The 14,206-nt window shown below is 45.7% G+C and overlaps 1 protein-coding gene across 2 annotated transcripts in view; it reads left to right on the plus strand.

The window, feature by feature from the left end:
• pdxkb (pyridoxal (pyridoxine, vitamin B6) kinase b) overlaps positions 1-11,820 on the plus strand; it is a 33,322-nt gene extending 21,502 nt beyond the window's left edge. The window contains exons 6-11 of one of the 2 annotated variants that reach the window (XR_010465429.1): positions 365-450; positions 2,041-2,086; positions 3,902-4,013; positions 4,148-4,284; positions 4,721-6,177; positions 10,585-10,616. Coding sequence is in view for 1 of the 2 variants with exons in the window: in XM_029668061.2 (XP_029523921.1) it covers positions 365-450; positions 2,041-2,086; positions 3,902-4,013; positions 4,148-4,284; positions 6,111-6,177; positions 10,585-10,703 (567 nt within the window). In the remaining variant the exon portion in view is untranslated. Of the gene's footprint in view, positions 1-364; positions 451-2,040; positions 2,087-3,901; positions 4,014-4,147; positions 4,285-4,720; positions 6,178-10,584 lie in introns of both variants that reach the window. The other variant, XM_029668061.2, reaches the window with a different exon arrangement.
• The last annotated feature ends 2,386 nt before the right edge of the window (positions 11,821-14,206 follow it).

A 14,206-nucleotide genomic window follows, 5' to 3' on the forward strand; every position in this document is an offset into this window, starting at 1 on the left:
GTGTTTGATAGGTAGAGAGAGCAGAAGGGCATACATGCATAATGTTTGTTGATGCATATAGTGACATTGAGAAAATGGTGTGTATACTTGTTGTGCTCAATCATTCTGATTTACTCAATACATCCATCCTTTCCTTGTTATGCATCTCAGTAGTCTAAAGTTGATTCCTTTCCTCGTCCCCTTTTTTTCGTCTGCTCTGATCTGAGCTAGGCAGAAATTTCAGCTCGGTGTAGATAAATAAGGGCTGATGAGGAGAGGCAGCCACTTCAGGTGATTGAGATGCACCCTGTGTGTGTGTGTGTGTGCGTGCGTGCGTGCGTGCGTGGCTGCTCACCGGTACTGATGTGTTTCTTTCTGTCTCCAGTACGTTCCAGAGAACCTGCACCCAGTCTACAAGAACAAGGTGGTGCCAGTGGCCGACATCATCACACCCAATCAGTTTGAAGCAGAGTGAGTAGTAGTGAACCTATACAGCTGCTGTGTGTGTGAGAGAGAGAGACGGAGAGTTAAATCACCACAGGGACTGTATCGTATCTGTTACTATCACTAAGCCTCGTCCACATCCTAATCAGCTACATTGATGTCATTTTACTCAATATCCTATCAACTGATATACAGATACACCAAAGGCCTATGTATGGCGTGTAGCATGTCAGTAAGATGGCTGCTAAGCTGAGTGATACCCAGTCACTCCTCTCTGTGTTTGTCTGCTTGTCTTTTTGTCTGCATTCCTCCATCATTTTTGGTTTGTGTGTGCTGTGTTGGTTTGTGTGTGCTGTGTTGGTTTGTGTGTGCTGTGTTGGTTTGTGTGTGCTGTGTTGGTTCGTGTGGGCTCTGTGTTGGTTTGTGTGTGCTGTGTTGGTTTGTGTGTGCTGTGTTGGTTTGCATGTGCTGTGTTGGTTTGTGTGTGCTGTGTTGGTTCGTGTGGGCTCTGTGTTGGTTTGTGTGTGCTGTGTTGGTTTGTGTGGGCTCTGTGTTGGTTCGTGTGTGCTGTGCTCGTTTGTGTGGGCTCTGTGTTGGTTTGTGTGGGCTCTGTGCTGGTTTGTGTGGGCTCTGTGCTGGTTTGTGTGTGCTGTGTTGGTTTGTGTGTGCTGTGTTGGTTTGTGTGTGCTGTGTTGGTTTGTGTGTGTGTGCTGTGCTGGTTTGTGTGGGCTCTGTGTTGGTTTGTGTGTGCTGTGCTGGTTTGAGTGGGCTCTGTGTTGGTTTGTGTGTGCTGTGTTGGTTTGTGTCTGCTGTGTTGGTTTGTGTGTGCTGTGCTGGTTTGTGTGGGCTCTGTGTTGGTTTGTGTGTCCTGTGCTGGTTTGTGTGTGATGTGTTGGTTTGTGTGTGCTGTGTTGGTTTGTGGGCTGTGTTGGTTTGTGTGGGCTGTGTTGGTTTGTGTGTGCTGTGTTGGTTTGTGTGTGCTGTGTTGGTTTGTGTGTGCTGGTTTGTGTGTGCTGTGTTGGTTTGTGTGTGCTGGTTTGTGTGTGCAGTGTTGGTTTGTGTGTGCGCCACTGCTTCTCCCCTCGCTCCTTTCAACCCTACTTCTAAACCACCTCCTCTGCTCATCACTGCAATCCCAGGTCTACCGGTGCACAGGGTCCCTCTGGTGGATACCCAGGGAATGACAGATGAATAATAATATACTGTACGTTGTGTCTTGAGGTGTTTCCACAGCCTAATGATAGTCTCAGTCATTTAGCTTGGAGATGATGGCGTAAATGTTGCTCACTGTCTCTCACTATGGCCACTAGAACACTATAGTAGAACACTAAACAGACTCTTCCTTAGACTGTTTGTCGGTTGCTGTTTACAATGAATGTGGTGTTAGTGTCAAGCAGAGGAGGCTGGTGGGGGGAAGCTATAGGAGGACGGGCTCATTGTAATGGCTGGAATGGAACGGATGTGTTTGATACCATTCCATTTATTCCATTCCAGCCATTACAATGAGCCCATCCTCCTATAGCTCCTCCTCCCACCAGCCTCCTCTGGTTTCAAGGTTAAATTAGCATGGGCATGTTTGTGTGTGACCTTATTAATGTGCCCGTGTTTGTCCTCCAGGCTCCTGACAGGGAAGAACATTAGCACAGAGAAAGATGCAGTGGCGGTGAGTCTTACCATAGACCATGCAACATATATATTATGTTGCAAAGTTGTCCTCAAGTCATGTCGAACTTTGTCCATAATCCATGGGCCATGTTTGAATACCAATAAAATGGATTCTTCCTTCCTTGAGGTATTCACTGATATGTAAGTAAGCAGATGGCATCCACCCCATTGTTTTCACCAAGCCTTCCGTGACAGAGCTGTGATTTCCTCAAAGAAAAAATAAACTAAGGGTGTATTTAAAAAAATATATTTTAAGGAGAGTGGAACTTTTACCATATGTTTTATGCTTTATTACACTGAACTAAAATAAACACAACGTTGGTCCCATTTTCATGAGCTGAAATAAAATATCCCAGAAATGTTCCATACGCACAAATGTGTTTACATCCCTGTTAGTGAGCATTTCTCCTTTGCCAAGATAATCCATCCACCTAACAGGAGTGGCATATCAAGAAGCTGATTAAATAGCATGATCATTACACAGTTACACCTTGTGCTGTGGACAATAAAATGCCACTCTAAAATGTGAAGTTTTGTCACACAACACAATGACACAAATGTCTCAAATTTTGAGGGAGTGAGCTATTAGCATGCTGATTGCAGGAATGTCGACCAGAGATGTTGCTAGATATTTGAATGTTCATTTCTCTACTATAAGCCGCCTCCAACGTCGTTTTAGAGAATTTGGCAGTTCATCCAACGGGCCTCACAACCGCAGACCACGTGTAATCACGGCAGTCCAGGACCTCCACATCCGACTTCTTCACCTGCGGGATCGTCTGAGACCAGCCCCCTGGACAGCTGATCAAACTGTGTTTGCACAACCGAATAGAAACTGTCAGAAACTGTCTCAGGGAAGCTCATCTGTGTGCTCGTCATCCTCACCAGCGTCTTGACCTGACTGCAGTTCGGCGTTGTAACCGACTTCAGTGGGCAAATGCTCACCTTCGATAGTCACTGGCAAGTTGGAGAAGTGTGCTCTTTATGGATGAATCCCGGTTGCACATCTGTACCCGGCAGATGGCAGACAGTGTATATGGCGTTGTGTGGGTGAGCGGTTTGCTGATGTCAACATTGTGAACAGAGTGCCCCATGGTGGTGGTGGGGTTATGGTATGGGCAGGCATAAGCTACGGACACAGAACACAATTGCATTTTATCGATGGCAATTTCAATGCGCAGAGATACAATGATGAGATCCTAAGGTACATTGTCGTGCCATTCCTCCGTCGCCATCACCTCAAGTTTCAGCATGATAATGCACGACGCCATGTCGCAAGTATCTGTACACAATTCCTGGAAGCTGAACATTTTGCAGTTCTTCCATGGCCTGCATACTCATACCAGACATGTCACCCATTGAGCATTTTTGGTATGCTCTGGATCGATATGTACGACAGAGTGTTCCAGTTCCCGACAATATCTAGCATCTTCACACAGCCATTGATGATTAGTGGGACAAAATTCCACAGGCCACAATAAACAGCCCTGAACAACTCAATGTGAAGTAGATGTGTCGCGCTGCATAAGGGACATGGTGGTCACCAGATACTGACCGGTTTTCTGATCCACGCCCCTACCTTTTATTTTAAGGTATCTGTGACCAAATCTGTGTTCCCAAGAAGAGTGGAGACGGGGATTGAAGCCCTGTCTCTGCTGGGGAGGCATGAATATGTGCTGGGTGTTACCAACTCAACCATGGCTCTGCACAGAAGGGTGCATTTTTTAAGTATGTGATTTTGAATAGGGAGGTGGCTCCATTAAATGTAGCAGGAAGTTGACCTTTTTCCCCTGGCTGCTGCCTCCTTCCCCAGGTGATGGACCTGCTCCATAAGATGGGTCCTGACACGGTGGTCATCACCAGCTCTGACCTGCCCTCGCGTCTGGGTGACCGCTTCCTTGTGTCCCTGGGCAGCCAGAGGACGTGTAAGTGTGTGTGTGTGGTCAAGGGTGGGCAAACTAACAATGACAATGAGTAATTGATGTAACTGTCATGGTTATATGTCCCATCTGTGAATCATTGGTCATTGGTGTAACATTTCCTCTTCTTGCATCTCCAGTGATGCCTGATGGTACCAAGTCCACCCAGAGGGTTCGTATGGAAATCCCCAAGGTGGACGCTGTGTTTGTGGGGACAGGGGACCTGTTTGCTGCGATGCTGCTGGCCTGGACTCACCACTACCCCAACGACCTCAAGGTCTGACCACCGTGTACTAAAGCCAGTTATAAAACCTAGAGGGCTCATTTTGGCACAAAAGACTGTGATTGTAAGGTGTAGGGTGAAGTTGCCCCTAGACTTTTGGTCACCAACCAAAATGCAAGCCGAGATCTACCACTCAGATTATTTTAAAAACATGACTTAAAAAACGTACGCCTATGCAATATTAACCAATTAAAAACAATTCTGTAGTAATGAGGTTTGTGCAGTAGGCTATAAGCCCAATACATTATCACTGCATATTGGCTACACTTCAATCGCCCTGCCAATGTTGTTCTTCTAAGGCCATTTTTAAATGATCTACATTTTTAAATGTAGGTATATGATCACACTGGTAAGAGATCATTTGTTGTATTCCTTGTGAGGCACAGCTGAGTGAGCATAATAATTTGGTCTTTTTTTGTTTGTTTACTAGACTGATGGCCTGCATCTGATGGTCAATCTGAGGGGAGGGAGGGAGCAGCGTTGAGGCTGCCTCTTTCCCGACTCACCGTCTCTCCTCTCTCCCTCCCTCCGCTCGGAAAAGGGGACACTGTCTTCCAGCTGATGGTGAAACTCAAGTCGCACTGCATTATTTCTGCCTCATGCACCAATTCATGTTACTCCTATGACCACAGAAAATGAAATATTCCTTGATATTAAAAAGGCCGCTAAGCCGCTAATAATAACAACGCAAGCTTATCGAAACACTTTGCGATACTCATTTATTGCAGCTGCAGTGCTGGTTGTAGTGTGAGTGGAAGTAGGGAGAACACACATTTAATGACTTTTAAAACTGTTGAACAAAGTGTTGACAGTGCTGAATAACAACTTAAACAGGAACTTACTTACTTATAAAAACATCAGCACTTTGCTGTATTCGTTGAGTCTCTCTCTAGTCGTGGTTTTAAACGTTTTGAAATCTCACATTAGCAACTTTGCTGTGCGTTCGAGGCTTCTTTTTACAGTCTATGGCGCGAGGAAACTGTAGACACGGAGATTTGAGCTATGTGATTGGCTAGCGGTAGACATATGGGTGCACTTGATTTGCTCTCTGGGCCTGCCGGGTAGGTGGAGTTCTACCTTCAGACACGTGAAATTGTTCAAAATGGTAACACTTTGCCATACCGGCACTAGGGCTGCTGAATCAAGTGCACCTACCGCCAACAGCATAAAACATATTTTTTTTAAAAGAGGAACGCAAGGCTTTATCATTGGGTTTTTTACAGAAATGTTTGGTGATCGACTAGGAATGGCTTGGAGATGGACCAATCGCGATCGACCGGTTGGTGACCACTACCCTACATGCTGATCTTGAGTCAGTTTTGCATTTCCCCCACTAATGGTTAAGATTGGGGAAGGGGAAGATCATCCTAGATCTAGGGGAAACTTCACCCCGGAGTGTGATAGTAATGGCCTTCCATGGCGCTGCCCATGCTGTCATAGAAGCAATCAATAGAATAGATTGGAGGTGCACCCTCTAGGTTTTATAGCTCTCTCTTGTATAGCTGAAGCTCACCACTGATACTGTCAGCATCATACTTAGAATAATAGTGATCTCAATCAGTCAGCTACATTCCCACCATTCAAACTTCCCCCATTCTCAAGGTAAGGTCAAACTTGATAGGTGTGGTATGCTGGAGCTCTTACCAATATTTCAAAAAAATGTCTGGACCACTGAAGGGGTGCTCAGTCCTAGGATTTTAAAACCACAATTGTAAAAGAAAGACCGGGATGGCAGCTTAATTTCCTTTGAAAGTTTCATCATTGCTTTGACAAACAAGTCTCTCTCTGTCTCTCCCTGTCTCTCCCTGTCTCTCTGTTAGACTGCATGTGAGAAGACCTTCTCAGTCATGCATCACGTTATCAAGAGGACCATCTCCTATGCTCACGGTAAGACAAAAACAAGCACCATTTTACTCACTGTAAGAAGTGTTTGTGTGTACAGTGGGGCAAAAAAGTATTTAGTCAGCCACCAATTGTGCAAGTTCTCCCACTTAAAAAGATGAGAGGCCTGTAATTTTCATCATAGGTACTGTCACGCCCTGGTCTTAGTATTTTGTGTTTTCTTTATTATTTTGGTCAGGCCAGGGTGTGACATGGGTTTATTATGTGGTGTGTTTAGTCTTGTTTTTTTTGTAGGTATTGGGATTGTGGTATAGTGGGGTTTTCTAGAAAGGTCTATGGTTGCCTGAAGTGGTTCTCAATCAGAGGCAGGTGTTTATCGTTGTCTCTGATTGGGAACCATATTTAGGAAGCCATATTCTTTGAGTGTTTTGTGGGTGATTGTTCCTGTCTCTGTGTTACTTTGCACCAGTATAGGCTGTTTCGGTTTTCGTGTTACGTTTCTTGTTTTTGTATTGTTCGTGTTTATTCGTTATTAAACATGTATGAAAATTACGACGCTGCATTTTGGTCCGATCCTTGCTACACCTCTTCGTCAGAGGAGGAGATAGAAGAAAACCGTGACAGAATCACCCACCACAACAGGACCAAGCGGTGTGGTGACAGGCAGCGGCAGGAGGAGCAGCGATCACAGGACTTCTGGACTTGGGAGGAGATCCTGGATGGTAAAGGACCCTGGGCACAGGCTGGGGAATATCGCCGCCCCAAAGCAGAGCTGGAGGCAGCGAAAACAGTAGGCGGCATTACGAGGAGCAGGAGAGGCAGCGATGTCAGGATTTTGGGACATGGGAGCAGAATCTGGACTACACTACTTGGGAAGAGATAGACAGGTGGTCGGTCGACCCAGGGAGAGTGCCGGAGCCCGCCTGGGATTCGATGGAGCAGTGCGAGGAAGGTTACAGGAGAATGAGGTTGGCGAGACGAATACGGCGGCGTGGAAGGAAGCCCAGGAGTCAGCACCAAAACATTATTGGGGGGTGGCTCACAGGGAGTATAGCGACGCCAGGTAGGAGACCTGCTCCAACTTCCTGTGCTTACCGGGGGGCTAGAGAGACCGGGCAGGCACCATGTTATGCTGTGGAGCGCACGGTGTCTTCAGTGCGGGTGCATAGCCCGGTGCGGTACATACCAGCTCCTCGTATCGGCCGGGCTAGAGTGGGCATCGAGCCAGGTAAGGTTGGGCAGGCTCGGTGCGCAAGAGCTCCAGTGCGCCTGCACGGTCCGGTCTATCCAGTACCACCTCCACGCATCAGCCCTCCGGTGGCAGCTCCCCGCACCAGGCTTCCTGTGCGTGTCCTCGGTCCAGTACCACCAGTGCCAGCACCACGCACCAGGCCTTCAGTGCGCTTCGCCTGTCCAGCGCTGCCAGAGCCTTCCTCCTCTCCAGCGCTGCCGGAGTCTCCCGCCTGTTTAGCGCTGCCAGAGCCTTCCTCCTCTCCAGCGCTGCCGGAGTCTCCCGCCTGTTCAGCGCTGCCAGTCTGCATGGAGCAGCCAGAGCCGTCAGTCTGCATGGAGCAGCCAGAGCCGTCAGTCTGCATGGAGCAGCCAGAGCCGTCAGTCTGCATGGAGCAGCCAGAGTCTGCGCCAGGCCAGTCTGCATGGAGCAGCCAGAGTCTGCATGGAGCAGCCAGAGCCGCCAGTCTGCATGGAGCAGCCAGAGCCGCCAGTCTGCATGGAGCAGCCAGAGCCGCCAGTCTGCATGGAGCAGCCAGAGCCGCCAGTCTGCATGGAGCAGCCAGAGCCGCCAGTCTGCATGGAGCAGCCAGAGCCGCCAGTCTGCATGGAGCAGCCAGAGCCGCCAGTCTGCATGGAGCAGCCAGAGCCGCCAGTCTGCATGGAGCAGCCAGAGCCGCCAGTCTGCATGGAGCAGCCAGAGCCGCCAGTCTGCATGGAGCAGCCAGAGCCGCCAGTCAGCATGGAGCAGCCAGAGCCGCCAGTCAGCCAGGATCTTCCAGATTCGCCAGGATCCGCCAGTCAGCCAGAATCTTCCAGATCCGCCAGTCAGCCAGGATCCGCCATTCAGCCAGGAACCGCCAGTCAGCCAGGATCTGCCAGAACCACCAGCCAGCCAGGATCTGCCAGAGCCAACTACCTGCCTGAACTTCCTCTCAGTACTGAGCTTCCTCTCAGTCCCAAGCTTCCCCTCATTCCCGAGCTTCCCCTCAGTCCCGAGCTTCCCCTCAGTCCCGAGCTACCCCTCAGTCCCGAGCTACCCCTCAGTCCAGTGGGGTCCTTGGTGAGGGTTATTAGGCCAAGGTCGGCGGCGAGGGTCGCCAATCTAAGGACGCTATGCAAGGGGACTAAGACTTTGTTGGAGTGGGGTCCACGTCCCGCGCCGGAGCCGCCACCGTGGACAGACGCCCACCCGGACCCACCCCTATGGGTTTAGGTGTGCGGCCGGGAGTCCGCACCTTGGGGGGGGGGGTTCTGTCACGCCCTGGTCTTAGTATTTTGTGTTTTCTTTATTATTTTGGTCAGGCCAGGGTGTGACATGGGTTTATTATGTGGTGTGTTTAGTCTTGTTTTTTTGTAGGTATTGGGATTGTGGTATAGTGGGGTTTTCTAGAAAGGTCTATGGTTGCCTGAAGTGGTTCTCAATCAGAGGCAGGTGTTTATCGTTGTCTCTGATTGGGAACCATTTTAGGCAGCCATATTCTGTGAGTGTTTTGTGTCTCTGTTTACTGTGTTAGTTTGCTGTTTCGGTTTTCGTGTTACGTTTCTTGTATTGTTCGTGTTTATTCGTTATTAAACATGTATGAAAATTACCACGCTGCATTTTGGTCCGATCCTTGCTACACCTCTTCGTCAGAGGAGGAGATAGAAGAAAACCGTGACAGGTACACTTCAACTATGACAGACAAAATGAGAAAAAAATCCAGAAAATCACATTGTAGGATTTTTTATGAAAATATTTGCAAATTAGAAAATAAGTATTTGGTCACCTACAAACAAGCAAGATTTCTGGCTCTCACAGACCTGTAACTTCTTCTTTAAGAGTCTCCTCTGTCCTCCACTCGTTACCTGTATTAATGGCACCTGTTTGAACTTGTTATCAGTATAAAAGACACTTGTCCACAACCTCAAACAGTCACACTCCAAACTCCACTATGGCGAAGACCAAAGAGCTGTCAAAGGACACTAGAAACAAAATTGTAGACCTGCACCAGGCTGGGAAGACTGACTCTGCAATAGGTAAGCAGCTTGGTTTGAAGAAATCAACTGTGGGAGCAATTATTAGGAAATGGAAGACATACAAGACCACTGATAATCTCCCTCGATCTGGGGCTCCACACAAGATCTCACCTAGTGAATGACCTGCAGAAAGCTGGGACCAAAGTAACAAAGTCTACCATCAGTAACACACTACGCCGCCAGGGACTCAAATCCTGCAGTGTCAGACGTGTCCCCCTGCTAAAGCCAGTACATGTCCAGGCCCGTCTGAAGTTTGCTAGAGAGCATTTGGATGATCCAGAAGAAGATTGGGAGAATGTCATATGGTCAGATGAAACCAAAATAGAACTTTTTGGTAAAAACTCAACTCGTCGTGTTTGGAGGACAAAGAATGCTGACTTGCATCCAAAGAACACAATATCTACTGTGAAGCATGGGGGTGAAAAAATCATGCTTTGGGGCTGTTTTTCTGCAAAGGGACCAGGACGACTGATCCGTGTAAAGGAAAGAATGAATGGGGCCATGTATCGTGAGATTTTGAGTGAAAACCTCCTTCCATCAGCAAGGGCATTGAAGATGAAACATGGCTGGGTCTTTCAGCATGACAATGATCCCAAACACACCGCCCCCGGGCAACGAAGGAGTGGCTTCGTAAGAAGCATTTCAAGGTCCTGGAGTGGCCTAGCCAGTCTCCAGATCTCAACCCCATAGAAAATCTTTGGAGGGAGTTGAAAGTCCGTGTTGCCCAGCAACAGCCCCAAAACATCACTGCTCTAGAGGAGATCTGCATGGAGAAATGGGCCAAAATACCAGCAACAGTGTGTGAAAACCTTGTGAAGACTTACAGAAAATGTTTGACCTCTGTCATTGCCAACAAAGGGTATATAACAAAGTATTGAGATAAACTTTTGTTATTGACCAAATACTTATTTTCCACCATAATTTGCAAATAAATTCATAAATAATCCTACAATGTTATTTTCTGGATTTTTTCCCCCTAATTTTGTCTGTGATAGTTTAAGTGTACCTATGATGAAAATTACAGGCCTCTCTCATATTTTTAAGTGGGAGAACTTGCACAATTGGTGGCTGACTAAATACTTTTTTGCCCCACTGTATATGTGCTTCGTGTTTAAGATGCTTGAGCGTTCATTTGCTCCTTCTGTCTTTGTTTTTCTCTTTCGCTGGGTGACCCCCCCCCCCCCATCTCCTTCTCTCTGTCAGATTTAGCAGGGCCTGGCCGAAAACCCAGCCCGCCTCAACTGGAGCTGAGGATGGTTCAGAGTAAAGCAGACATTGAGGACCCCGCCATCGTGATGGAGGCTACTGTCCTAAACCTATAGAGTCCCCACCCCCAATCCCCCCGCGCCACAACCGCACAATGTATAGGTGTTGTACATTTTGATCTGTAATGTGACATTGCCTTAGAAATCTCTTACAGAGCACAACATTTCCATATGAGGAGACTTAGCAGGGTATGGATGGACAGATGGGGGGGTGAGCAGAGGAGGGGAAGACCTGAGTGGGCCGGGGTGGGGGCTACTGCACTCAGACACCTCTTTTCGACAACCTGGTCTCTCTCGGTCTCTCTTTATCTCTCCCACTCCCTCTTTGAGCTTGCCTAACCTCTTGGTTTGTCCTGCACACACAGCTTCACAGCCCAGGCCAGCCCAGGCCTAGACTATTCCAAGGCCAGCCATCACAGGGCTTAGGCCTATTGGAGTTGCAGCACTAGCTAACTACGGTGGCAATGTGGTGGCTCAGGCTAGCTAAAGCCTAGGCCGAGGTTATATCTGGCCTGCAAAAATCAACCAATCAACAATCTGTCAATCAATCAAGCCTTGTGAAATATATGCACAGCTGAGGGCAGAATACTGATCAGGGATAGGATAGACTCTGAGGCACTTATTTGAGTGGAGGTGTGGTGGTTTATAAACGTTTTACCTCATATGTCACAACAGGACAATGGTTTTGGGTATGTTGATTCTTAAATCAATTGTCCATGTTCGGTGCTTAGATCATGATCAGCGTATGATCATTGTAAGCACGTCACTAACTTTGTTGTTGTACGTTTTTGTGTGTTGTTTGTTATTTACAATGTGTGAAATGCTGGAGATCTATCATTTCAACATTTGTTGATGTATGATCCGTGTGTGTTCAAATTTCAATGTTATTGGAATTACCATGCGTATGTCTTTTATTTTGTTCTTAATTGGTTGCAAGGACTAGCAAGGATAATCTACACTGTTCATTTTATACATACAAATTAAGCAAAACATTCATATACTTTTTTATGTGTTTGTATATTTACATATCTTGGGTAGATATAATATTGATATGGTTTCTCTGTCTGTACCAAACTTGTGAAATCAAATTATGTTAGAGAGTGCCAAACTGGCTGTTTCCTGAAACAGACATGAAATTGCAATAAAGTTAATATGATTCCTGTTATTTAGCCAACTTGCTGTAAGTTTTCTGTCTTCCCCTGCTTTGTGGGGAATTCTCCATATCTTACGCTCTGTTCTGAAGAATGAACAATGTGGAGAAAGATGATTTGATCTTTCTGGTGATGCTATGTGACAACCATTTCTCCTCAGGCGGGGGAGTGTCCGTGTGCAGGACCAATCAGGGGTTAGTTCTGCTCTGACTGACATGTACTTACTCCTCAGCTTTTCATGAAACCAGTGAACTGTTTAATCTATGTTCCAATTGTGCGTTACTGTACATTTGTGTGTTTGCGTGTGTGTGTGTGTGTGAGAGTATGTACATGTATGTAAGTGTATATTTCCTCTGTAATGGGTTTTAGGGGAGGGGTTGGGGTGTATATAAATATATTTAAAAAATAAGAGAAGCAAAGACATCATCCAGAAACTAGCCTTTCCGGTGCTCTCGTAGGAATAGCCCAGCTGCTGACTAAGTCGGTGGTGGTGAGGTTTGTTGGCTGTGCCAGCTTTTGAACCCAAATACTGTATGTGGGCATTGAACTCCAAAACGGAAGCACCTAAAACTGCCATTGAGTGGTCCGAGTGTGTACTTTGAGTAGGAGCTTTGGGGAGTTGGATGGTCGAGGCTGTCTGTGTCTTCGGACGATATGTATATGTTGGTCTGAAGTGGGTTGCCTTGCAAAATGGAGTCTGGTCACATAACTAAATCTTCAGCTCCCCCAGTATTCTGTGGGAAACCATGGAAACAACATATTGACTGTTGTTGCAGCAATGTTTTATCACATTCCCTGGGGGAAACGTAGAGGGATCATTCACGGTGGATTACAAAATGTATGTTATTTATACATATATTAAAGTATATGTATAAATATGTCATGTACTGTGGATCATAAATCTGTGCTAAAGATATTGCCAATTTCTGAAACATATATTTGAGGGCGCTGCCTTGACTCCGATAGGACATTCCGAAGTATCTTCTTCCTTAATATTCAGCCAATAGCACGTGCAGTAGTGGTGAAACAAAAACAAAATGGGTTAAGGATGATTGTTGACATGTAACGGTGTGCAACATTTTGTGTCTTGGTCTAGAAAAAAATGAGAAAAAATGCCCATGTAGGGCATTACATGTCAACAATCATCCTTAACCCATTTTTTGGGTTTCACCACTACTGCAATCGAGCCACGTGCTATTGGCTGAATATTAGGGAAGAAGAGATTTTGGAATGTCCCATCTGATTCAAGGTAGTGCCTAGTTAAATAAAGGTTAAATATATAAAAGTAATAAATATATATAAAAAATAAATAAAATATGTTTCTTTGTTTGGACCACTGTGTTTGCAGTAGTGTTGGCTCTCTCCTAAAATAGTCCCTTTGGCAAAGTCTCATAACATATACTCTTGCCATGTGTATACAAGAAACAGTAGGCAACACTAGAATATTAACCATGATGTCAGTACAGAAAGGGAGATCTTTGACTAATGCAGCATTCGTGACCAAGTGGGAGGTGGGAATTTACAAGTTGTGAAGTCGTAAAAAACGAGTTGGTTGCAATTTCCTGCTTTGAACTCATCGAAACGCTGATTGACTAATGGCCAACAAGCTGCAAAAACCATAAACTAAAAATACAGCTGTCACGCTTGTAAACAAATTATAGTGTTCAAAAACCATATTAATAGATTTTTTATAAATAATGTTTTGTTGCATTTAACTGCCGGAAATGCTATTATCGAGGTTATATCCTTAGTAGATGATGTCAGCATGTAGGAGAATGGGGAGCTCAGGGTGGTGGACAAGTTTCCCACAGGTAATTACCAGTTGGAGGGCCGTTCAAGTGGATTTTTCCCAGTTGTATGTGGTAAATTCCCACTTCTCACTTGGTTACGAATGCAGCATTAAGCGCAACTGAGTGCCCCCTACTACCCCCTGCCTTTGTAACTGTATCTGTCCCTTAGTGGTTTTAACAGTGACCAGTCTATGCTTGGCTCTTCTTTTGTTTTGTTCTTATGTTAAAGATGTTATTTTTACATTTTCTTTTCTCAATGGGCAAACAATGAAATGTGTTAACTGTTTGGTAAAGTTTTTAGTGCTTCGTTTTTTGAGCCTGAATATTTTATAACATGTTACAATGAAGATTGTAGTGTACAAATCCACATTTATAATATATGATATGTATGTTATGATGCAATAAAAATAAAGTAATGATTATATTATATCCATCTGCTTTTTTCTGTAAGTAATGAGTATCAACACACTGCCAAAGGAAGGGGCCGGTCAAGGAAGTCCATAGTTGGCTGAAACTGAAAGTATTAAAAAAAAAAAAAAAGAAAGTGTTTTAAATGTAACAGATGCAAAAGAAAATGTCTATTTGAAATAGACAGGTGTTTGCATTTTGTACATTCAAT

This window comes from Oncorhynchus nerka, linkage group LG2, assembly GCF_034236695.1.
Source record: "Oncorhynchus nerka isolate Pitt River linkage group LG2, Oner_Uvic_2.0, whole genome shotgun sequence".
NCBI lineage: Eukaryota > Metazoa > Chordata > Actinopteri > Salmoniformes > Salmonidae > Oncorhynchus > Oncorhynchus nerka.